Source organism: Natrix helvetica, assembly GCF_964273705.1.
Source record: "Natrix helvetica genome assembly, chromosome: 4".
Lineage (NCBI taxonomy): Eukaryota > Metazoa > Chordata > Lepidosauria > Squamata > Natricidae > Natrix > Natrix helvetica.
Genome location: NC_138550.1, coordinates 144,400,175 through 144,425,641, shown reverse-complemented (window position 1 = coordinate 144,425,641; position 25,467 = coordinate 144,400,175). Strand labels below are relative to the sequence as shown.

At 38.0% G+C, this 25,467-nt stretch overlaps 1 protein-coding gene across 1 annotated transcript; it reads right to left on the bottom strand.

Moving 5' to 3' along the window:
* Nucleotides 1-1,233: 1,233 nt before the first annotated feature.
* MTDH (metadherin) lies at nt 1,234-23,567 on the bottom strand. Its single transcript, XM_081952809.1, has 14 exons — nt 22,806-23,567; nt 16,556-16,657; nt 15,073-15,157; nt 14,089-14,265; nt 12,630-12,698; nt 11,846-12,082; nt 11,215-11,301; nt 8,783-8,881; nt 7,919-8,046; nt 7,462-7,581; nt 4,515-4,631; nt 3,660-3,813; nt 2,152-3,163; nt 1,234-2,005 (listed from the first exon to the last, which is right to left on the bottom strand). The coding sequence occupies exons 1-13, from the start codon at nt 23,274-23,276 to the stop codon at nt 3,093-3,095; spliced, it is 1,917 nt and encodes a 638-aa protein (XP_081808935.1). The 5' UTR covers nt 23,277-23,567; the 3' UTR covers nt 1,234-2,005; nt 2,152-3,092.
* Between the last annotated feature and the right edge of the window lie 1,900 nt (nt 23,568-25,467).

Here is a 25,467-nt window from a genome sequence, read left to right as displayed (position 1 = left end):
TGATTCTTTTATCACATATTAAAATTTGAGTAAAGTTGTATAACCAACTAAAATTACTTCTTGGAAAACATTTTATGGGCTTTCACTATGTTTAGCTGGCTTGCCCTGTTTGTGTCATAAAAAGATATCAAGTATATCTGGTTATAAAGGCTATTATTAATAATGCAAAAGTGGATGCACACTTTTATTGATTGCCTTCTATACTGATACAACTCTATTGTGGGAAACTGTTGTCATTGTGTAACTTGGTAGCTTAAGTACATGAATGAAATAGTTTTATAGCATTGCCCATTTTCACTACTTAAAATCTTCACATTTTATGAATATCCCATTCTTAGGTGACAAAAATGTCATTTTCATCTTAATGGATTACATATTCTAAAGTTCAAGGAAAAATATGTCATCTACAGGCATTAAATCCTAATGGAACCAGAATAAATGAAAATATCCACATAACTGAACATTTCAACTTAAAAGCTGGATTAGACAATTTAGGATAGTGGTGGACATAATCAGAAAAATGACATTTTCCAGTTCCAGTGGACTGCAGAGATAGATCATTTATAAGTTTTAGTTTCATTAGGTATCATGCATACTGACTTCTGCACAGGAATAGTATTCATGGCAAAGCAATGCTATAAGCATTGAAAAGTCCTGTTTGCAAAAAAAGATTCCACAATGACTAAGAAAAAATGAATTTTGCAAACTCCCACTTTTTAATGAGGAACTATCCAGTTCTTCAAACCATTTTTAAAACAATATAAACTATTCAAAATTGGTTGAATATGAACTCCTGAGAAAGAGACACATATTTGTAAAAATATCACCAAACTGTCCCAAAGCAAGTCTGGCCTTAGCCAAATGGCTAATTTTGCTATTGTTATGAATATCATTTTGAAAGAATCATAGCATGATTTATGGAAAGCTTGATTTCTTTTCAGTGTCAAAAGCTGCTCTTAAAATGGAATAACATGCAGCCTTTTACAAAATGATATCTGGTCAAGTGAAGAATGTCTTCACTGGGAAACTGATTATGTAAACATACTTAAGATACACTTGAAGAATTTAAAAAATCACAATAAAGAGCAGACACAACTAGCATATTCAATACCCTTTTAAAATTACTGTAGTTGTTGTACAGTCTATTTGGGTACCAAGAATTTTCAGGGATACCATTTTATTGTGATAAAATATTTATCCACGATCTCCCTTCCCATAAACAACACAATGCTATCAATTTGCTCAATTTATTTTAACAAAATTGATGTAGAAATGTCACTGAATTAAACAAACATCTGAACATGTAAACATCTGCCATGTTCCTGAAACAGGAGTTAATACCTGTGCACATAAGAATTCATTAGGAACACTTATCAATTAATAAGGCTTGTCTTCAAAACAACTAAATCCAGTTTGTTGCTTTAATTGTTCTTGCATTGCAAGTTATTTTTACGAAAATTTTCAAATGTACATAATTAGACATTATGGGAGAGTTAATAGTACCATTGGTTACAGCTGTTACAAGTTTTCTGTCACATGAAAAAAAAAACTAAGCCAATCACATCAAATAATCATGGCTTTTCTTTAATAGTTGTTCACCAAGTTATGTTGATTATGGTCCTTTAAACACACACAAACATTTCATAAAGGCTATATACAGTTGTACATGGCTGAGCATGCACTATTCATAGATACCTGCCTGTTTAACGTGATGTCATTATAGTACTTGAAAATGATGCAATTCAACTCCCATTTTAATCAATAATTACAAGTGGAAAGATGGTTCATTTCCCATTTTAATCAATAATTACAAGTGGAAAGATTATTTGTTTTACAATTGCTGCTGTTGCATGATTTTTTTAAAAAAAATACAAAACAAAAAACAAAATGCTAACCCCATTTAAGAACTCTAGATACAGATTCTACATAGGTTAAGGCAGTAAAAAAGCACTTCCTGATACAGGTGGTCTCAACATCAATTAAATCTGTTTTGAAGCCAACATTACTCTTTTCATTCTCTACCACAGGGGTGTCCAAACTTGGCAACTTTAAGACTTGTGGACTTCAACTCCCAAAATTCCCCAGCCAGCTGCTGGCTGGGGAATTCTGGGAGTTGAAGTCCACAAGTCTTAAAAGTTGCCAAGTTTGGACACCCCTGCTCTACCACATCTCTGAAGAATTTTAAAAAATCAAATTAAAAAAAGAAACAAAAGAAAAGCAATATAGTGGCAGAGAAATGAATCATGGCTTTCAAAATGACCGGGTACGAAGGTTATAGGGCACCAACTAATTTCCTACTTTAGATAAGGAAAAAAAAATCGAGGCTCACTTGGAAATACTGCCTCAACAACTTAAAATGATCTGAGCATTTAAGTAAGAAACTATTAGAAGCAACATTAGGAACCATGTTGTAGTTCTGATACAGTATTTTTAGTTTCTTGATACAGAAGTTTTTGAGGTTTAATTTAATCCACTTTTTTTGCTGAAAAATGTTTTTATTGATTAATTCTAACACAATTTGAGTGCACACTTACTCTGAAGTCAACTATTATTCAGGCTGAGGGGTTATTCAAGAATAAGGTCTTCAATGATACCAGCTTCTCTGCAATTGTAATTAATTTCATGGTTAGCAGATTCTATTAAATATTAGAAATATATGGCAAATTTGAATAGAGTTCTTTGATCTAGGCATTAAACAGATTCAAGATAGACACCACCATTCAGTGACATGTATCAGTTTTAAAGATGATTAGAGATATTTAAGACAAATCCTCTTTCTCCAGTGGACAGGAAATAGAAATATGTTGTAAACAGGGCACTGTTTTAAAGCCAAGGTTTTAAAAATTACTTTTTCCATAGCTTGAAAATACATTCTTCAATGAGTCTTCCAGTAATGCCATTATTTCCTGTGAAATTAAGTCACCAACTTTTTCATTCAGTTCCTATTCTTAAAGATGGTTGTGTTCAAAGCAGTTTTTTTAAAAAAATCTGTTGAAAGTTCTATAAAATTCTGTACAGTTTCACAAATTATTGCATAAACAGCATAATCTCCACGACAAGTGTTTCTGCAACACACGTCCATTTCAGAAAATTCACGTTTCCCTTCTGGCTTTTTTCTTCTTTTTGATTTGCTTGGGGGATTCCCAGCTCTCTTCAGACTTGGCTAAAAGTGTAAGAGAAATCAAGAAGTGTTTTATATTGTATTTTATTACACTCATTCATACATTGCATTTTACTGACTTAAGCTTCTTCTTCTTCTTCTTTTTGTGCCATATCTGTCATTGGACGTTGGCGATCATATTGGCAATCCTATGACTTAAGCTAGTAAAGCATATTATCAGAAGTCAGCATTATTTTGTCTTTATGGCTATAAACTTCCTTGAGTTTTTCAATATTGTTATTACAACATTGATCAATATTGTTATTACTGAATAATATACTTTTACAACATGGATACAATTTCCATTTAGAAGTTATTCATCATAGGTTGCCAACACACTATAAAATACTAGAAGAGGAAATATTGGACATCTGTAAGCAGAGCACTAGCTTTGCACCTGAGGTAAGATCTATTTGATTATAAATGCAGTTTTAATAGCTACTGTTTGTACATATCTTTTTATAAGCCTTATATGCATTTGATATAAACAATCACTTACTTTGAGGTGGAGGCACACTGTTTTGCTTAACATTAGAAATGACTTCTGCCTCCTGCAGCATCTGTGGCACTTGGGAAATTATCTTTTCAGAGTCACTCTCTGATACAGGTACAGACAGTTCAGTAGAAACAGCAAATGAGGGCATCTCCTTCGGCTACAATAGATAGACATTGTAGTTCAGAATACTGAGTTTTTGACATCATCTAATATCCAATCCAAAAATATGTGGATAGAATGTCTTTTGAAATGTTTGATTAATCATACAGAACACCAAGACCTATTCTTAACACTGTCAACAGCAAAAGCCCCAAATGCATCAAAGTAGAACCTTATAAAATAGCTCCATGCACCAAGTTATAACTCTCTCTCATAAATCTTCTAAGATTTACACCAGAAACATTCATAGAACTAATCTGCTTTTCAAATGCTGTTGTGATTGAAGCTATTTCTAGGTCTTATTAGATGGAAATTCCCATTAAATAGAATCAAGGATTGTTTAAACTGTTTTAGACTGAAACCAGGCATTATGGTGACTGTAGTACCTCCACTTTCACCTGCAAACTGTCACAGTACAACAATGTTGTTGCTGGGTGAATGCTGGGAGAGAATAATTTCTTCTCACTGGTTCATTTTAGTAACATAGTCTTTAGTCAGCAAAATATCACAACTGTTTCTGTGAATCTAACCGAAATCTATTATGCCTATCCAAATGCTGAAAACATCAATTTTAGCATATCTAACACTGTGCCTATTTCAAGCTATTACTGCAGCAGGCTTACACTAACTTTGCAACTTAGCTTAAAGATGGTAGGGTTTACAAATAAACAGACATTAGCATGCCCTTTTAATTTATACCTCAGCTTGTTCACTAGTGCTGATGGTCTTTAAAGAGAAAGTTATCTCCACTTGTTGAACTTTTGAGGTATCTTCTGGAAATTCTTCTCCAGCATGTCTCTCCAGATCATCAGAATCCTAGATGTGGGAGAAAGATGACCTAATTAAAAAAGAGTGAGGTTTGGCGCCATTACTAAAATAACCCAAATGAATGAATGAATGTGGAACCAAGTAAGAAGCTATAAATGATACATTTCCATGCAATGTTAAAACAGAAACCTTTTTCAAATGGTATAATCACATTCATATATTTTCACTCCAATTAGCTTCAAAGATAAACCATGTAAATATGAAGCAAAGGACAAAAGCTCTATTTTTGTCCAGAATAGACCTAATGGGATATACTCCATAAGCAGGCAACACACTTTTCTTTTTAAGGAGGGGAGAGAGCTTCAGAGGGCATGATAATGAGTGGACAGAATCAGTATTGGCTGTTTTGTCAAAAGGCTCTTTCATAATTTAGGCTTGACTTAAGCTGACAGTATAATTTTCACATATTTCCTGTCTCAAAACAGAAAGAAATTGAAGTTAAACAATATTAGATTAAGATTAAGAACAAGTTTTGAGAGCTGCCGGTTGCCCATCCATATTATTCAAAGCATGACTGTGCAAACTCAGTTTGTAGTAAATCCATTTAAAGAGAAAAAAACCCATATAAGTTTTGCATAGATATCAAGAATATTGTGGCTTAATGTGAACCATAAGAAACACAGAAACCATCCAGTTAAGATTTAATCCACCCAGGAGATCACGTCCGGTTTCTGAAGGCGATGGACGTTGGTCTGGTGTTTGCTTCTCCGGTGGGCTCCTTTTAGGAGCAGAGGTCCCTCTTGGAGGGACCACCTGCCGTAGGGTGGCTTGCTGGAACCCCCCGGATAGACGGCAGCCATGGGGGGGTCTCCAGTTTCGCCGGGGAGCGTAGGGGGTGCATAACAGCACCTTCGCTGAATGGATTTTGGAAAGAAAGAGTTAACTACATGCAGCGGCTGAAGTGCTGGAGGTGAGAAATTCGTTCCAATCTCCTTAATTGCTTTCAACTGATGAGCAGCGGCTTTTTTATAAATTGTGGATTCAATCTGTTTGAAGTAAGAAGATTGGAGGGGGGTTGCTTTTTTTCTTCTACCCCTCTCAGGCAAAGTGGCATTTGGACTGTCTCTCAATCTCGGAATGGAGATAGAGAGCAAAAAGTTGAATTAGCCACTTGAACTATGTGAAAAAATTTATATCATAACTGCAAGAGCTGATTGCTGAGTTGTTTTGAAAGCTTTATGGAAATTTTTAATGTTCTGCTCCTGATTCTGAGGAGCAGCCAAGATGGCCTGCTTCCTTCTTCTTCTTCGCACTTATAAATGAAGTCTGCCTTTTGAAACTACCTTTGAAGAAAGTCTGGCTTTATATTATCCCCCCTGAAGGACTCTCGGAGCCTCTCCTGTTACATGGTCTTTCTGGATTTGGATTATTTGATTTCTTTTTTTTCTTTTTTTTTGAGTGACTTCTTGGCTTGGAACTATGACAGAGGGTTAATTTTCACTTTTGGATTTGCCTGTCTTCTCGGACTCGCTCTGCTGCGCGCTTCACAGACGCCATTTCTTTTGCAAAATATTTATACTCTTTCTGAACTTAGACAATGGGGGCCAGAAAACCACCTACAGGCAAAGCAGCCTCGGCACCGACTTCTACTGCATCCAGTCCAATGATTCAACAGACAAAAATTTCATCATTTTCACAAGAAAGGACTGGAGAGAGTTCAAAAGATTTATCTGTTACTCAAATGTTTCAAGCTCTTATGCAGGGACAAAATGAGTTGAAAAAGGAGGTAGCAGGTTTTAGAGAAGAGTTTAAAAGTGTGCAGCAACAAATAACAGAAAATAAACAGAGAATTGGTGTGCTGGAGGAGGGCGCGGCTGGGCTGGGGGAGGAGGTTAAGGCAGTCCAGAAGGGGAATATAGAATTGGAAAATTTTATGGCAAAGATAGAACTTGAAAGAATGTCCTTCTTTCTCAGATTCCAGAACCTTCCGGAGACAGAAGATGAAGATCTTAAGGATATTATGAGTACAATTTTAGCAGAATATATTAAAAGAGATAAAGAACAGTTGTGGTGGGATATGGATCTGGTTTATAGGATTAATTCAGCATATGCCAGAACACATAATGTTCCAAGGGAAGTACATGTTAAATTTCTTAGGAACACCACGAGGGATGAGATTCTAGGGGCTCAGAGGGGGGGGGGCACTAAAATATAAAGATAAAGAAATTGCCATTCTTAAGCAAATTCCGAAAAAAATAAGAGATAAGAGGAGGAAGTATTCCTCCTTATCAAAGAAATTATATAATAAGGGAATTTGGTTTAGAGGGTTATTGCCAGAAGGAATGCTGATCTTCTGGGAGGGAACCAGAATTAGAATTAACACAGTTGTGGAGGCAGAGGCCTTCATTAAAAAACAGTGCCCTCCTAGAGGACGGAAATATAAGAAGTAGTGAAAAAGGCAACAACACACAAGACATGAAGGAGGGAGGGGCTGCGCTCCGCCTGGGGACAGGGGGGAGGGAACAATAATGGAAAGACTCAGGTCACAAAGATAAATATATCTGGAATATCATTCTAATTGTTGATATATTAGAAAGCGGCAAAAGTGATGATTGAACACATGGTTGATACAATGTATAATAAGATGCTGTTTCTGCTTATCTTTTATCTTTTGTTTTTTTTTTCTGTAAAAAGTTGTGAGAATTGGAGATTCCTGCCTCTAGCACGATGGAGCTGCCAAAATTTTTTTTTGTATTTCCACCTACCCTTTCCCCATAAATTTTAAAAACCAATAAAATTCTTTTTTAAAAAAAGATTTAATCCACCCAGGACTCATTCCTAAATTGCCTTCAAAAGACTAATATTTATTGTTTCTTGCCTGTATAGGAGAGTTAGCATCTTCTCCCTGCTTTTTCTTTTTCTTCTTTTTCTTTTTTGATTTGCCACTTGCAGTATTTTGTTGAGCTGCTTCAGGTTTTTCTTTCTCTTCATCTGATGCCTAATAGAAAACCAGAGATATCCATCAATATCACATTTGTACCCTAACCCTAACCCAAACCCAATATATCATTAATGTAAGTTTTAGTTTGAACCTTTCTCAAATTGTAATTTAACAATAAATTACAACACACATGTGAGTGTCATGATGCAAATCCCACTCTTACACACTCACATACACATGTTGTTTGGTGACATGCCTTATAGGGCCAATTTTCCCTCCAACCAATCCTATGGATACCTTGGAGTGTTCTAGTTCTTTCTACAAAGTGAGGACTATCAAACTCAAACAGTACACGTCTTACTAACAATTCCTGCAGCAGCTGTCAATCTGATACCTTTTGAGTTTCAGATAATGCTTCTTCTAGTTGTGGAATGGAAGGTGGGTTTTCTTCTTCAACCCAGTTCCCCCATTCCTCTGCTGGGGCATTCCAGTCAGAAGTTGGATCGGCAGAAGAAAGCCCATCTGTGAGAAATAAAGTTTCAAGTGGATGAACAAGACAGTAAGGCAAGAATACCTGTTTTGCAATACATGTATAATTTCATACTACATATTTTAGTAACAAAAGCCTAGGAGTAGGAATTTAAAATATTCCTTCTCAAAATAAATTTAAAGAGTATTACCTGATCATTAAAGGTAAGTATTAAGTACAATTATAAAACAACTCAATTCTCTGATCTTGCCCTGATACTAAAGGCAACCTTCTACAGATACAAATAGAAAATTCTTAAATTCAAAATAGAATGACAAAAATAAATGATAGTGGACCAATACTTTAGAGGAATCAATTATCATCTTCTATAGAAGAAAAAGTATAAATTTAGAAGCAACATTGCAGTCTAATACTGATCAAGTTATTTTTAAATTTTGCCTTTCAAATGTTTTCTTATTGATATATTGAAATAAAAAAAAGTAGAACATGGCTAAATAAACCATTTAGAAAAAGCCATGTAGATGTTGCATTGATTAAAAAATACATTAATTTTTTTTGTTTATCTCTTAGATTAAATTTGCTTGTATGAACATTTCAAGCATTAATTATTGATCAAGGAATCTATGCTTTATTTTTGCAAAACTATTTTGAAAGCATATGGATAAATATTTGGTGTTGTTTACCAGAACAGTTGTGAATAGGAATATGGATGCAAAAAAGTAAATGCAAATTAAGCAAAATCAGGGAAGATTCTAAAAAGGAACATACTTAATCCAGACCACTCGTCATCAACAGGTGCCTGGTTACGATTTAAATCCCACTGAAAATCTGTTGTACTAGGTTGAGAAACAGATTCGCTATTGGATCCTAAAAAGGGCAGAATACATACCCAGTCACTCCATGAGAATGTAGGCTCATTATTCCACATTAACTTTCATCAGATAGAGGTAGTGCTCAAATCCTTCCTTCCTTCAATTTACAGAGCACTGAATGAACTGTAGCTATATCTATCCCTTGAAATTAGCCATTGCATCACCATAATTGCAGCATTATAAGCATGTGTGATGTCTCCTGTGGATGATGGCTCATCCACATCTTCCTCAGAGGCCTTGAGGAAGAATGATGGCATTCCTGGCACGTCCAGTATTGCTGTCCCTGAACTGTCGGCTGAATATGCCTCGGCTGGGGAGAGCTCGCAGGCCAATGAGAAAGAGGGAGAGGAGCTGCCGACCTTGGTAGATGCTAGAGCATGCAAGATGGAGAGGCAGAGATTGATGGGGGAAAAGCCTCGCCCCCTTAATGGGCTATAGCGGGAGGGGCTATTTAGCAGGCAGAGGGAGGCGTTCCTGGAAACGACATGTATAGGTCGTGGCCAGATGGTTTGTGTTTCTGGAACTCTGCAGCTCATAGAGTTAATTCAGTTGCAGACAGCGTTTATGTTTGTGTTTGGAGCAGCCAGTTATCTGTTGGGTGGACTAATTGGTCATTGCCTGGAAGGTTAGTCTGGAGCTTGTTCATGGCTGGCTTTGATGAAAATGATCTCCCGAACTCCTGGCTTGGACTATTCCTGTGACTTCTCCTTGCAAGTCCTGAAACTCGGACCACTGGACTTGTTGACAAACCTCAGTGGAGGGCACTAACCTCAGAGGGGATTTTGAGCTGTTTGTTTTTGAAACCTAGCCAGGGAAAACCTTTGTTTTCAAGACTGTTTTGGTTTGGCTATACGTTTGTTTAGCTTTTGGTTATCTATTTGGTTGCGAGCCAATTATTGTGCTAAGCTGAAAACCTGAAATGGAACGTTGAGGGAACGGACTGAATAAAGCTCTCTACACCAACCCTGATGTGTGGGTAAGTGGGGGCAGTATAGCATGTGATCAGGCACTTGGCAGTCCATCTGGATTTAAAATCAGCACTTCATCCTTCCTTCCATGCCTATCTCTTACTTGCCCTTTGGCTGCCCTGTGGCACACTTCAGCAGTGGCGCTTGTGCTGGAGTAGACGCCTGAGGCCTTCAGCAGTCTCAGCTGATCACCACTATGCTCCTACTTCAGCCCCACAGAGTATTACCTCAAGCCCGACACCACAGCCATCCACTGCAGACCTACAGAATAAAGCCCAAACTTCCCTAAATAATCTTTTCTCTGCCACTTTGCTACCCTTGCATCCTGCACTCACCGGCCCTGCCACTCCCAGATGATGTCTATCTTCCTCCCAGTGGTGAGGTTTGCCCAGCTAGCCTTATGAAGCAGGTGTTCCTGTGCTGATTTGGAAGACTTCTGAGGCTTTCTGAAACTTTGCAAGAAGGCTGCACTTGTCATTCTCCAAACCGTGGAAAAGGGCAGCAAGGCTGGCAGGGCGAACAGAGTGCAGGGTGGTGAGGGAGGCAGGCCCAGCACAGCCAGTGAAGTGCAAGGCGGCCAAAAGAAGTGCAGAATGTAAGAGGGCAAAAAGGGCAGAGATGGGGGGTAGGAAAGACTTATCGTACAAAGGTTTGGGGTTGGAACTGATCATACTAAGAGGGGCTTGGATTAGAGTGGGACCTCACCTAAGGAACAGTGAGGTTTGGCTGACAATGGCAACAGGGATATTGGGACTGGTGTCGCTAAGTGATGTGGTCATGTGACATCATGCTTTACAACTGCATTGCTTAGCAACAAAAAATCTAGTCCCAATTACCATAACCACCTAAGGACTACCTTTATATGGGATATATGCATCAGATTTACTTCCTTGTCATCAGAATAGAATAGAGTAACAGAGTTGGAAGGGACCTTGGAGGTCTTCAAGTTGAATCCTCTGCCTAGGCAGGAAATCCTATACCATTTCAGACAAATGGTTGCCCAATCTCTTCTTAAAAACTTCCAGTGTTGGAGCATTCACAACCTCTGGAGGCAAGTCGCTGTACTGATTAATTGTTCTAACTGTCAGGAAATTTCTCCTTAGTTCTAGGTTGCTTCTCTCTTTGGTTAGTTTAACATTGACACTAATGATTCAACTTCACTGTTCTAGGCAACACATTATTTTCATAAAAAGAACAAGCACAGTCCTTCTCTATTCCAAATGTTGAAAATGTATTGAGTTGAATTTGCTGAGGCAATAATACTTGAAATTTAGGACTTTACCAGACTAGAACATGCTATGCCATAAATAGGACACACGTGTAGTTCATTTATAAGATGCCTGTTAAAAGCATACCATACCAGAGACTGTAGGATTTAGTCCCAAGGGAGTAAATGAAGCAGAACTTTGTTCGGGAGTATTAATTCTTCCATCCACTCCAGACCAAGCTGTTAACAACAAAAAATAGTATGTGTGTGTGCTCATATCATATATTTTCCCACACTGACAATTAGGAATACATTCCTAAGGGAGGGTCCCACAAATCAAAGTAAATTGGCATACTTCTGCAACTGCATAAAATCTCGTTCCCATTTTAAAGAAGTATAATATCCATATATTATGCATGTGTAAAATCCCACTATAAATTAGTAGATATTCTGCTTTAACTGACAACTGCCCTCCTTCTAGACCAGTGTTTCTCAAACTTGGCGACTTTAAGTCCTGTGGACTTCAACTCCCAGAATCCCCCAGCCAGCATAGCTGGCTGGGGAATTCTGGGAGTTGAAGTCCACAGGACTTAAAGTCGCCAAGTTTGAGAAACACTGTTCTAGACTGAGGTTATTGTACTTTGAAAAGTAAGGGATTAAAAAAAAAATCTAGGATCAGGAAATTAAGGAAACATTCCCATGTTTTTCTAAGTTTTAATTTTAGTCACTTCAGAGAACCAAATCCAAACCAAACAAGCCAGGACAAACAAGCACATTATCTTACCTATACCAGGGAATAAAGTACGTTCGCCCCAGGTTCTGCCAACCAGGGATACTCCCCAATCCTTCCCATTTCCATTATCTCCAGCATCTTTTCCCCAGGCTGATGTCTCAGTTTTCCTCTTGCTACCTGCAGAGGAGCCTGTAGTCCATTTCTCCTCACTTGCACCAATCTGAGGAGCAATCTTAACAGGTTTTTCATTCCAGTTGCCCCCATTTACTGTGGGGCCTTCACTCATCCCTGAAAGTAATTTTAAACAGGGAACAGATAGTTAACTTAGTTTGCTGGTAAACATGGTAGTAAAATAAACATATGCTTTTCCAGCTTTAATTTGGACATTTTCCAGCATTATATTGTTGCTATCATGTTATTAAGAACCAGCTTGTTTCTGGTTTCATATTTCAATATTCCTTTTGATCCATAATTTTCTTCTAGTAATAGTTGGCTGTTCACTATCTCATGATGATCAAAGTTGAGAACACAATTGTTGCATTTGAATTACCAAATGTCAATTTAAATACTTTTGTAGTTCAGACACATAAAAAAGTATAGCAAATGTGATTTTGGGTTTTTTATAAAGAAGGAAAAATTGTGGCTGATCCTCACAATCGTCAGCATAGAGATTAGAGATTCTTTATTAATATACAGCATGAATTATATTGCACTATTACAATATATCTGACTTTTTACTTTGGATATAAATCAATGCACAAAATTCAAGTGAACTTAGAACTTAAAAGAACCACATTGTGAAATATAAACAAACAAACAAACAAATATTGCATACCTGGCTGAAGTGCAGCATCACCTTTTCCAGATTTAGAATTGCTAATTTGAACATTCAGAACTGGATCACCTTATTTAAAAACAAAGGAGATAATTTAATTATCAAATATCTTCAGTCTGTTTTTTATTGCAGATGAATAGGCAGCACAAAGCCTAAACCCAAGAAATCAAAGCTTTTATATTTTATTACAAAACATATCTAGCCATCAATTTTTGAAGCACAATTTTATTTTATTAAAAATGGATTTTGTTGCTTAAGAGTAAATCAGAAATCATATTTATAAGAACTGCAATATGCTGTGAGATACTGCAGATATGATTTCCTTCATTGACATATATATGATTTGTCCACACGATAAATTTTATTTGTACAGGGATTGTGTTGTTGTTGCCATAAATATCGCAGCTAGAGATTTATTCCGTATTCTAAAAATTTAAAGATAATATATAATTCAAAATACTGTATTTTTAATGGGCTGAGCTTATTTATATTTCCTTTTCAAATGTAATAAACAATACTACTATGAAAATATAATTCACTTCTCTTATTTACTATTCTTGCCTAAATTGATTTATTTGACATAAACAATACAAATAATCAGCTTGCTAACATGTGTATTTACTACATAACGGCTAGATTGATATGCCCATAAAATTGAACCATAAACCATAGGTCACAATCCTGAATGGATTAATCCAGGGGTGCTGGCTGGGGAATTCTGGGAGTTGAAGTCCACAAGTCTTAAAGTTGCCAAGTTTGGACACCTCTGGATTAATATATAAGTTTAGGTAATATATAAGGAAAGAAGTGTACATAAATAGGCAAATAAATGAAACAACCATCTTCTAAAACTATTCAAGTAACAACAACAACAAATTGAATATATTCCACCATGTTTAGGAGATCATCAGGGTATTTCAAAAAGTGTCAACTAGCCATAAATACAATTTAGTGTGTGTGTGTGTGTGTTTACAAACTTCATGTGTCCTTCAACTAAATCTCTAAAAGGTCTGACTATGTCTTATAAGAAGCTCATGGTCTTGTCTAACAGAAAAGCTATTGAAGCAGTTATAAAGGTTTAATTTCTTTGCAGAACATAATGTGATTTAATTTATTATTTTTAAACTACATACTTTAGACAGAAATAAATTACACAAAATACGGAATATTTAGAGTTGTATACGGGCTGATTTACTTGCATCAACTAAACACAGTTCCATAACTAACAAAAGAGAAAGGTATAAGGCAAGACTACATATCAGAACAATAGAAACACATTATCTATACTGTAAATATTTATACTCAATGGTTTAATCAATAATAGGGGTTTTATAACGTAATTATATGCAAAGAAGAGCTTTCTTTATGAAGCATTCTTTATGCTATAGTATTTTCTTTTTCTTCCTGCCCTATCCTTAAAGATGAGAAATTAGAAAGTGCTAGAAAAATCATGATTTACCTTTATTTTTTCTAGGACCAACTGAAAATGGTATTGCAGATGTTATCTGTTCAGAAGATACTGTTACTGGGATTTCCAAGGATGGTAAATTTGATTCTGACCCAGCGTCAGTCAGTACCTTATCACGTTTACGTTGCTGCCGTTTTTCTCTGTTGCTGATTTTTGTTTCCCATGCACCTGAAACAATCATAAGAAAGCATTAGTTACAGTCAGTAACATACTTTTCAAAATGTGCACCAGGGAGCTTGAGGTATTACTCAGGAACTTATCAGGAATTATTAAATGAGATTAAGATCCAACATATGATCAGAAGTGCATCTCCAGCAACTGTCTTCGTATTATTTTATTAAATTTGAAGGCTAACAAACCTTTGCAGGCTCACATGGCTTACAACATACTAAAATATAGATATAGCTTCCAGCTCTCACTTTTGAATCTTTATTGCAAATATAGCTCTGCCTGCCCTGAACTCTGTAGATGGAAGTTTTTAGAATGTTAACGAAGACAGCTTATGCTGACAGCTAAATTGATGTTCTTCTAAAAGATTCCACAATGTCTAGCCGCTGGGTTCTTCTTAAGATGTAATGTGCAATAATGCAAGTTTAATTCTGCTTTTTATATATTGGACAAATTTTAATATTCAAAAATTATTCTTAAAGAAAATAGGCAAACTTCAAAAATTAAATGTAAAGATTGAGCTGTTAATATGAAGACTATCACCCTGTTAAAAGGTTAGAAACATTACACCTTTTAAGATTTGAATATGAACTATGAATTCTTTAATTACGGCTTGCATGTAGAATGTGCTTTCTGTGGACATAGAGGACAAAAAGCTCAGGGAATCCTAAAGGAATCCTTTGGGTAAAATGGAAGTAAAGCTTGTAATCTACTTCCTCCCACTGCAATTTCCTCCTAAAATTTGCATTGGATGCTGGGAGACATCTTGTAGTTATAGGGAAATGTAAAGAATGTGTTTTTCAGTACCTTCATCGGCTTCCTTTCCATCACCACGTGACTGATCCTGAGCTGTTTTAGCGTCTCCTTTTGTTTTTTTCCTATTTTTCTTTGACTAAAGTAGAAGGAAAATATTTTCTCTCAGAATAAATTAATGCTATCAAAATGTCTGAAGTTCAGCAATAGGAATGACCCCGGAAACATGATGAAGTTTAATGTAAGCTTTCTATATTTTTATTTTTTTCCAAAAACTATGAACACAAAACCAATAGTATACCTTGATTCGTATTACTTACAGAAGATGCACACTTATATGACAAAGTATCTTAAAGACACAATTTTAGATACACTTCAGCCTCTTTCATCTCATTGGGTCTATCTCATATGTAATATGGCACAAATTTGCATCAAGAAAATCAGACGTTGCTTGTGGGAAGCTGGCGGGGGGCTCAGAAATCACTCCTCTTCCTATTTTCAACTTTACTGAGGGGAGGATGAATGAAGGGAACTATGGACCACAAGGAAAACTGCACCCGGGCTCCCTACCCTGGTGTATTCCCAAGGGCCTGGGAAGCTTCCATGGTCCATGGGTGGGCACTTTTCCTCTTTGGAGGAAGGGACCCCTTGGGATTTTGCCTTTTATGGGGGAGGCTACTTTACACTGCATCCTTTGAGTTTCCTGAGTGTTTAAAGGCATAGATGGCGGGGGGAGATGGGCAGGTGGAGGGAGTTGCAATGCCCTGCGGTCGATCAAAGTGCAGGTGGGTTGCCAAGTGTCCAAAATTTTAACACAAGAATGCGGGGTGTTTAAATGACCATAACTAGACACAAGAACAGTTTTTTCCTGAACGCCATCACTCTGCTAAACAAATAATTCCCTCACCACTGTCAAACTATTCATTAAGGCTGCGTTACTATTACTATTAGTCTTCTCATTGTTCCTATCAACCGTCTCCTCCCACTTATGACTACATGACTGTAACTTTGTTGCTTGTAGCCTTACGTTTTATATTTATATTGTTTCCTGATTGCTTATTTATACCCTATGACTATCTTTAAGTGTTGTACCTTATGTTTCTTGACGAATATATTTTGTCTTTTTATGTACACTGAGAGCATATACACCAAAGACAAATTTCTTGTGTGTCCAATCGCACTTGGCCAATAAAGAATCTATTCTATTTTATTAAACTCAAGGCATGGGTTCCAATTCCCTTTGTTCAGCACTGTCATAATTTCAGTTGCTGAACGAATTGTCATAAGTTGAGGACTCTGTATGCACTTTTGAAGACAGAAAAGACTGTTTTTCTAGTCTTAGAGTTGACCCACTCTGACACAAGACACAAATCATGACATACAAAATCCATTCTTGGAAGGAACTTATTATTTATAACTAAAGTAAACTGTGGCTGATCCAACTTCAGCAAAATATAGCAAAGGCCAGTTTAATACTGGTCTTGAATTGAAAGATTAAAAATATTTTTTTTTTATCAGTCACTAACCAATAACCAACCTTTTCAGTTTTCTTTTCCATATCCAATGCCTGCTTCAGATTCTCTTTTCGTGTTGTCTGTATTATTTCTTCAGACACATCATGAGCTGGTTGACCATTAAGCTGAATACATATATATATATAATGATAAATTTTATGCAATGGAAACAAGCCCGTCTATATTAAATACTTAATTGCTGTACAACATAAATATCAGCATTTTATCAATTTAAATGAAATGTGCCAAGGATATAGTGACTTTAATTGCTTAGATCAGGGGTGTCAAACTCAAGACCTGCAGACCGCATCTGGCCCGCGGAGTGCTTAACTCTGGCCCGTGGAGCTAGCTAGGAAATAGCAAAGGACCAGCTCACAATGCTTCTGGCAGCCAAAACAGGGCATGGAGGGCGCATATGCCCCCCCACGCCCCATTTTTGGCCTGGACGACCTCCTGCAGCACTGCTGACCAAAACGGAACATGGGGGACCCCCACACCACATTTTGGCTGTCTGGGTGCTGCAGGAGGCGTCTGTTCCGTCTCCCCCCCTCCCCAGCTGGCCCGCAGAGGAGAACTACAATGCTGATCTGGCCCTCAAAGAAATCCAGTTTGACACCCGTGACTTAGATGCTGGACAATAGGATTATAATTAATATATTATTATGCTATTCACACATTTCATACTGCCTCCTTTGATTCTATGCAATTATGAAATAATCCATAAATCAAAATTCATCCTCTTTAAACTAGCACAATCATCCAGTCACCATCAAGTCAATCTAATGTCTGTTTAAAAAGGATTTTTCAGGACTTTCCAGAATGCCAGTCATTAGAAATAGCCTTATCTTTGGGAGAAGCAAGTTTTACAATGTCAGGGCAACCAGGGGAAAGGTCTGTGATCTGACTGACACTCTTTTCTCACTCCCTTATACCCGTTAACATCTAAAAATGAAGTAACTTAAAACTCTAACCTTGTCAGAGAAAACTAAAATAGATGCAAACAGTACCACTTCATTACCAGTTAACTGAAGTTAAAACAGTTAATTTAAAGCCTGCTTTCAGTTAAGTATAGACCAAGGCCACAAAAATACCATTTGGGATTGCATTTGGTTTCACAAGAATGATACAATAGAAGCAAAACCCTGTAACAAAGTGTTGCAGTTTAAAGTTCTCCTATTCAGGAATAGACTGAACTGTCATTGCTTTATTCAAAATTTCCAATAGAAAATTACAGTCCTAAATAGGTTTCACATTATTACATTTAAATTATTTGCTTGCCCACTTATACATCCTCTCAGGGCTGTAAAACATAATGTGTTTTAATAGAATCCCATCCAATCTTTTATTTGAATTGTTGGGCTGTTGTAATTTAAACTGATCTTTTAAAAATTGAATATCCATGTTCAATTTAACTATTTTAAGCTTTTTGGGCACACTTATAAGCAGTGTTTAAATGACATGTCTAAAATATATATACATTTATCAGGATTGATTTTTACCATATATATTACATCTTCCGCTTCAATGTTATTTGGTAGAAAAGCAAGAAACTAATTTCTGAAAAATCTATGCATGATTTTCTTTTTCATATGGATTAAGTTGGTACACAAGATGCCCTATTCAGCATTCAAGTTCTTGTACAGTGCTGTAGAGATGTCAATCACAATGTTTACATATGCTTCATTGATTTTGAAAAAGCATTTGATAAAACAAGACACAGAAAACTATTACAAATTCTGAAACAAGTGGGATTAGATGACAAAGACATCCAAATAATAAAGAATCTATATTGGCACCAGGTAGCAAATGTGAGACTAGGCCAAAAATACTCAGATGATGCAGAAATACGAAGAAAGGTCAGACAGGGCTGTATTCTGTCTCCGCTGTTGTTTAATAACTACTCTGAGTCAATTTTCAATGAAGCACTGGAAAACATTGATGCTAGCCTCAAAGTAAACGGTGTTTGGATCAACAATTTAAGATATGCTGATGATACAGTTCTGCTTGCCAGTAAGCATGAAGACCTTCAGCTTCTCATCAACAGTCTCAGAAATATCTGAAAAATACAGCTTGAAGCTTAACGCCTCAAAAACCAAGATCATGGTCATCAGCAAACAACCCATTATTTTATCACTGATAAATTTGGAAGGAATACCACTAGAAAAAGTTGAAAGGATCATGTACCTCGGTTTTAATTTACATAAAAGCTGCGACATGATCAGTGAAGTAAAGACAAAGATAGAGAAACAGCATTCTTCAAAATGAAAAAGGTCTTCTGCAGTCACAACATAAGCCTAAGACTGAAAACCTTGTTTTCAAACCAGGCTTGTCAGATGTTACATCTTTTCTATCCTCTATAGAGTAGAGAGCTGGTCTCTGGCAGAAAATCACTTGAAGAAACTAGAAGCATTTGAAATGTGGATTTACAGACGGCTGTTATGTATAAACTGGGTTGACAAAATCATAAATGAGGAGGTGATAAGCCACCTGGGAAAGCAATGGGAAATCATCAAAACCATTTAAAGGCAAAAATTAGAATATTTTGGACATGTGATGCGACACCCAGAAAAATACGGCTTATTTCACTTAATCCTACAGGGAAAAAGATTGAAGGCAAATGAACTCCAGGCAGAAGAAGAACATCATGGCTTGAAAACCTAAGGGACTGGTTTGGATAAAACTCAGCAACACTTTTTCATGCAGCTGTTGTCAAAAATAGGATTGCCAACACGATCGCCAACTTTTGATGATGGATATGGCACAAGAAGAAGAAGAAGGATTAAGTGGGCAGTCCCTAAGATACCCTGCATAATCTGGAATCTTCCAAATTTGTGTTCAAAAAGTCAGTTAAGGCATAGGATTCTAATAGATTGAGAAGGATAATAAGAAAACATTTGTTTCTCCTGGCTTAGAAAATAATTGGCATGACTATTAGCTATGCTGCTGATACATGCAACTGAAAAAGATTGCAGCGCAAGTGCAGTGGCTAAGATAGTTTTTAGTTGAATGCAAGTTTTAAAGAAAGCCAGAAATGTATGCAAATAATCTAAATGTAGCAATTCAGTTTTGCTCAAGATATATCATATGTTGGAAATCTTATCGAGAACAATAAATATGACATGACAGGTAAATTGAAAGCTCACCCAGATCTAAGAAAAACTTACCAAGAGTAGTACACTACCTCTTTCAGTTATGCTACAGACCATGCCAGATATGATGTATTTTAACCAGATATTGGTTATGCAGTATAAAACACTATAAAAATCTAATACAGGATCCAATAAATTCCTTATATTATTCAAGCATCACCACTGAAAAATATATTAAAATACATTGTTCTAAAGCCAAATTTTCAGTAACAATTCTTGTTTGTTGATATTTTGGATACCAGATTAAATACAATTATGCTCTAACTATGGTTTCCAAAATGTATACTGATGTGATCAAATTTGGAGCATAGGTCCAGATCCAAAAACTACAACTTAATGTTGCTGGGCAGAAAACTCATAGATAAAATAGTTGACCGAATAATTTTTATCACAAATCTCTCTCCTTCCTTCTCCACATATGTGAATATAATATCTTATATAATATAATATATTATATATCTTATATTATATTATATATATTATATATCTTCTCCGACTCTATTGCTCAATACACTCTCTCAGAAGGAATATTGCTTCACATGCCCCAAGGAAGAACATCTCAACATGCAGACAAGCTCTCTGCTGGTGAAGACCAGGCACTCCACTTCACTATTAACACTAAATCTGTGCAGCGCTCTAGATTTGATTGGGTAAAGATGCATTTAGGTACTCACATTAGATCTCTCAGCAACTCCTTTAAAGCAGACATGTTCTTTCCTGGAATAAAGTCCTCTGTAGCTGTTATATAACCCCAGGACAAGATACGTTTAAGGAGTTGCCAGTAGGTGCTATAAGTATTCTAAAGCATCTTCTTCCTTCAAATTCAGAGCATTGCATCATGATAATATCACTGCTAGTTAAATATGATCAGTTTTGTCTTGCAGAATTATACCCTGAATGAACAGAGCAGAATAGTAATTGCCTGCAAAAAATTCCACTGTAAACATAAAGGGATAGAGAATATACAGTACAATCACTGCAGTTTCCTATGCCATTCAATGGGACTGGGAAAAGCACTCAGCAGTTTTCACTCTTCTGTCATTCTCTCATATCTTTTATATTTAAATTTCTATGATGGTCTCTCACATTTTTGGGATCTATTCTGCATTTCTTCTTTCTGGGGCAAAAGGAAAGCCTATTCCCATGATCACTACCCTGCATCAGGATGCAGTTTCTTCATGGAGATGGTTATCTCCTTGGCCTAAAGGATCCACTTCTTCCGCCTCTGTACATAACAAGCAGATTTGTAATAGAGAAGGAATACTGCTTGCACAACTGGAGCAATGCATGCTGGCATCTACTGAATCAGTGACTAAGACCCAGAAGAGCTGCTAATTAAATGATACCCCTCCTTTTATCTTAGCAATTTGGGGCTATAAAATGAACAATAGCAACTTGAATTGTGCCTAGTTTCTGAAGGGCATGGCATAAAAGGAGTTTATCAGAATATATGAAACTGCCAGCTGGCAAGGTTTTTGAAAGAAGTGAATTGCTACACAATGTGAACAAAGTACTTTTAAAATCTTTTTTTTTTTTTTTTTGCAAAAGACACCTCTGCTTTAGCAAGGGAAGTGCTTCATTCGCACAAATGGATATTGTAACAGCTCTTTCAAATGCTTTGCAAAGCCCTACCAAAAAGTAGTTTTCCGGAAGAAAAAGCAATAAGGTTGGCAGATTCCCCTGGAATATTAAAATGCAAAGGTGGATTCAGAAGCACACTAATTGGGATTTCTCTTTCAGAGCATGATGAACTCCAGAACAAGCAATCTAATTCTTTTTAAGAATAATTCCATTCATTGGCTTAAACCAAGTGTAAACAAGCTGCTGCTTCTCAGATAAGTTTGGATTTCAATGAACAATTACTACCTGTATTATCAATCTCAATTATGAAAGTCATTGTCTAAAATTTCCGAAGACTCAAGTTGCCAAGCACTGATTCAGAAATTACTTCACTATATTTGAGTATGAAAATAGTTGAGCTCATCCAAATATATAACCAAGAGCATACAAATCTGAACACAACGTCTCTTAATGGATTTTTCAATTCCATATTAATGCTTCCAATATCATGCCTACAAAATAGTTTATTTCAAATTCATACTGCATTGCTTTAATACACTGAAATTAATAAACAAACAAGATATGTGCCAGAATATGTAGTATTATAAACTTTTGATACTAACTTTGGAAATCTAAGCTTACTGTGCTTTACATATAATTTTAAGCCTATAGATAAATCTTTCAAATATGTCAGTGCACCTGATAATCTGGTCATGTATAATTTGTTTTTGCACATAATTCTGAATAAAATTTTAAAATCTTAAGCACTATTTTATAGAAAACAGAATAAAAATGTTTAAGTGTGCATGACCAGCATATTTCTATTATAGCTATTACAAATAATTTATTCATTAAATATTTCTCTTGATCAAGCAATGAATATTTATGCTGAAAAAAGTTTAACTGAATCAAATCCACTGAATTCTGTATCTAAAATTAGCATTTAAGTTGATTAAGAAACATTTAGAAACATTTATCGATGCCACGTGAGCAAATGTTAAAGTCTGACCTTGTCCTCCAGCCAAGGGTTATTGCTTCACAGATTTTCTGTGTGGCAAAGTTAGGAAACTCAGATATGGATCCTCAAATTTTGTGACACATGCGTAAGTATTCTGATAGATGCATGCTATTTATTTACTGCCTCTTAATTAAAAACCTGACTGAATAGTTAAAGATTACTATGACATTACTTATAAAGAAAAACCAAACTACAGAAAACCAGTAATGTTGTAGCAGCGACCCCTCACGAGAGCAATCACATGAGCACTGCAACGTCAAAAGGCTCTTAGAAGATTGCAAATTATTTTAGTGATATGGGGGGGGGGGAATCTAACTACGCATTACATTGTTCTGGGGAACCCATTTTCTGACGTTAATTTCAGAATATGGAGGTGGGGAGGCATGACAGGGTACACGTGAAGGCATGGACGGACAACTTTTCAAAGCCAAGAGGCATGTAGAAAAACCCAAATCTCAGCCAGAATAAAGCGCATTGAACCCAGGCCCTTGAATCACCCACGTTTCCTTCACAGCCACTTTTGACACCCGTCGCCCTGGCACCCACCCGGCCGGTTTTCTCCGCTGCCTTCTTTTTATTGCGCTTCTTCTGCTCTTCCCCCTTCAGCAGCACCGTCGTGGCAGTCCCAGGAGGCCCCTTGTTCGAGACGCCGCCGCCTCCCGTCAAGCCCGGGGTGGCCGCCGTCACCTCATCTTCTTCGTCTTCCTCTTCCTCCTCGTCGTCGTCCTCCTCCTCCTCGCCCACCTCGGCCGCCCTCCTGGAAGGCTTTCTGCGCGCATCCCCTCCACGGGCGGAGGCCGCGGCCCACAGGAGCCCCAGCAGCAGCAGCAGCGCCAGAAGTGACGTGGAGAGCAGGACGAGCCAGGTGGGCAGATGCTGCGGCTCCAGACCGGCAGGCAGCGGCAGGCCCAGCTCGGAACGCAGCAAACCCACTCCGGTCGACAACACGTCCCGTAGCCGGGCCGACACCTCCTCGGCCTGCTGGGCCACGGCCTCCAGCCAGTTCGGTGCAGCCATGGCTCCAGCGGACACCGAGCAGGCGCTCACGTCACTGCCAACACATCGCCTCGGTACCAATTTGGGAGGCCCTCGGCGGTTCCGCCGCCCTTCCGCTCCGTCGGCAGGCAGGGGTAAAAAAAAGGAACGGCGATTGGGCGCCTCGCTTTGGCGGGGGGAAGCGCCGCCTCGGCCTCCCGCGACCTAAAGACAGAGCAACGTCACCCTCCGCCGCCGAAAGTCGGCGGCCGCAGCGTCCTAGCGCGCACGCGCGCCTGGAAATGCCCCGCACGGGGGCGACGAGGACGGTCACGTGGGGCTCAGAGAGCCGTCGATTGGGGAGCGCGGAGAGCGCGCGAACGCGTCATCTGTCTCCTCCGTCCTGATTGGAGGCGGCTCCCCCACCGCCCAGCTTTTCTTTTATGGTCGGAGCCGAAGAGATGCTCCTTAGCCAGCTTGACAGGGCGCGTCATGGACGGCTTGCGATTGGACGGCTGCGAAGTTGTAAGGAATCTCGACGTGGCAGCGATTTCCTCACGGAGGCAAACGGGAGGAGGAGCTATTGCCCTGGATCTCACCAATCAGGGCCTTCGAAGGAATAAGATTGACACAATCCTTGACAGGAGAAATGAATCACTCCCCCCCTTCCCGTAAAAGATTTATTATTTAATATAATATTAAAACAGAAGGATATTATAATTGCATTTGATGTCCCTGCTGATATTTAATATATCCAATGTGTTCTCATTACAGTTACATTGGATCTTTAATCATAATAACAAGATAACAATAATTACTTTTAAATGAAACTAAAGGCACCCAACCCAGCCTCCAATGCATATTTTCCTTACTGGCAGGAAAAAGGATAAAATTACAGTCGCTCTTTACAGGTAGTCCTCAACCTATGACCACAATTGAGCCCCAAATTTCTGTTAAGTGAGATATTTGCTAACTGAATTTTGCCCCATTTTACAACCTTTCTTGTCACCGTTGTTAAGAGAATCACTGCAGTTTCTAAGTTAGTAACATGGTTGTTAAGTGAATCTGGCTTCGATATTGACTTTGCTTGTCGGAAGATCGCAAATGGGGATCACAGGACCTTGGGATACAGCAATGGTCATAAATATGAACCATCGTGGGGCTGCTGCAGAAATCGTCACTAAACTAACGGTTGTAAATTGAGAACTATTTTGTTCAATGGATGATTTGAAAACACATATGGAGACACACTTTCAGATGGCCACTAGATGGCAACAAAGAGCTCTGCAGCCAGTATTTCCCTCCATCTAGTAGCCAGAGTTTGTACCTCATATATGGTACCCCTATACCAGGGGTCCCCAAATTTGGCATCTTTAAGACTTGTGGACTTCAACTCCCAGAATTCTCCAGCCAGACTGGAGAATTCTGGGAGTTGAAGTCCACAAGTCTTAAAGTTGCCAAGTTTGAAGACCTCTGCCCTGTACCCATGATGGCGAACCTATGGCACGAGTGCCAAAGGTGGCATGCAGAGCACTCTCTGTGGGCACGTGCGCCATCGCCAGCTGCTATTCTGGATTCTGGAACGCCGGCCAGCTGGTCTTCGCAGGTGCTGGAGCGCCGGAAAACTGCCTGAAAAATGGCTTGAAAAAATTGTGTTTTGGGACCATTTTCGGGCCGTTTTCAGGCATCTTCAGGACATTTTCAGGCTGTTTGGGGGGCGTTTTCGGGCCATTTTTCAGGCCAAAACAGACCTGAAAACATCCTGAAAATGCCCCCAAAATGCCCCAAAATTAGGCATGTGCACGCCGACCAACTGGTCAGGTTTCGGGCACTCCAGCATGCACACATGAATGTGCATGCATGTGCGTTCCGGTTTGCACACTCGGTGCCGAAAAGGTTCACCATCACTACCCTATACAAGACTATATCCTTAAACTCCTAGTTAAATGAATCATTTTTAATGTTTCTCTGTTTTAATATATTCAGGGGTTGCTGAACCTGGCAGGTAACTTGCTGTCTCAAGAGGGGACACTAAGAAGGTGTAGGAAGTTAGCACCCATCCCTCTCCTAGGAAAATGAGATGTTTTAGGAAATATTAAAAAGGCAGAATATTTCATCTAAAAGGGAGGCAGAAACTCAGCTCCCCCCCTCCATCTTTGTCAATGGACCATTAAGCCTGGGCTAGTCTATTCTACATAACAAAGATTTACCTCCTTCAGCAGAGCCATAGTAG

Bases quoted from the DNA above. Each gene is read 5' to 3' on its own strand.
- MTDH (XM_081952809.1), bottom strand. From the start codon at position 23,276: ATGGCTGCACCGAACTGGCTGGAGGCCGTGGCCCAGCAGGCCGAGGAG. The intron at 16,658-22,805 runs GTGGGTGCCAGG...ATATGTATTCAG, and splicing joins CAGCGGAGAAAACCGGCCGG to CTTAATGGTCAACCAGCTCA. The intron at 12,083-12,629 runs GTATGCAATATT...AATTACTTTCAG, and splicing joins TGATGCTGCACTTCAGCCAG to GGATGAGTGAAGGCCCCACA.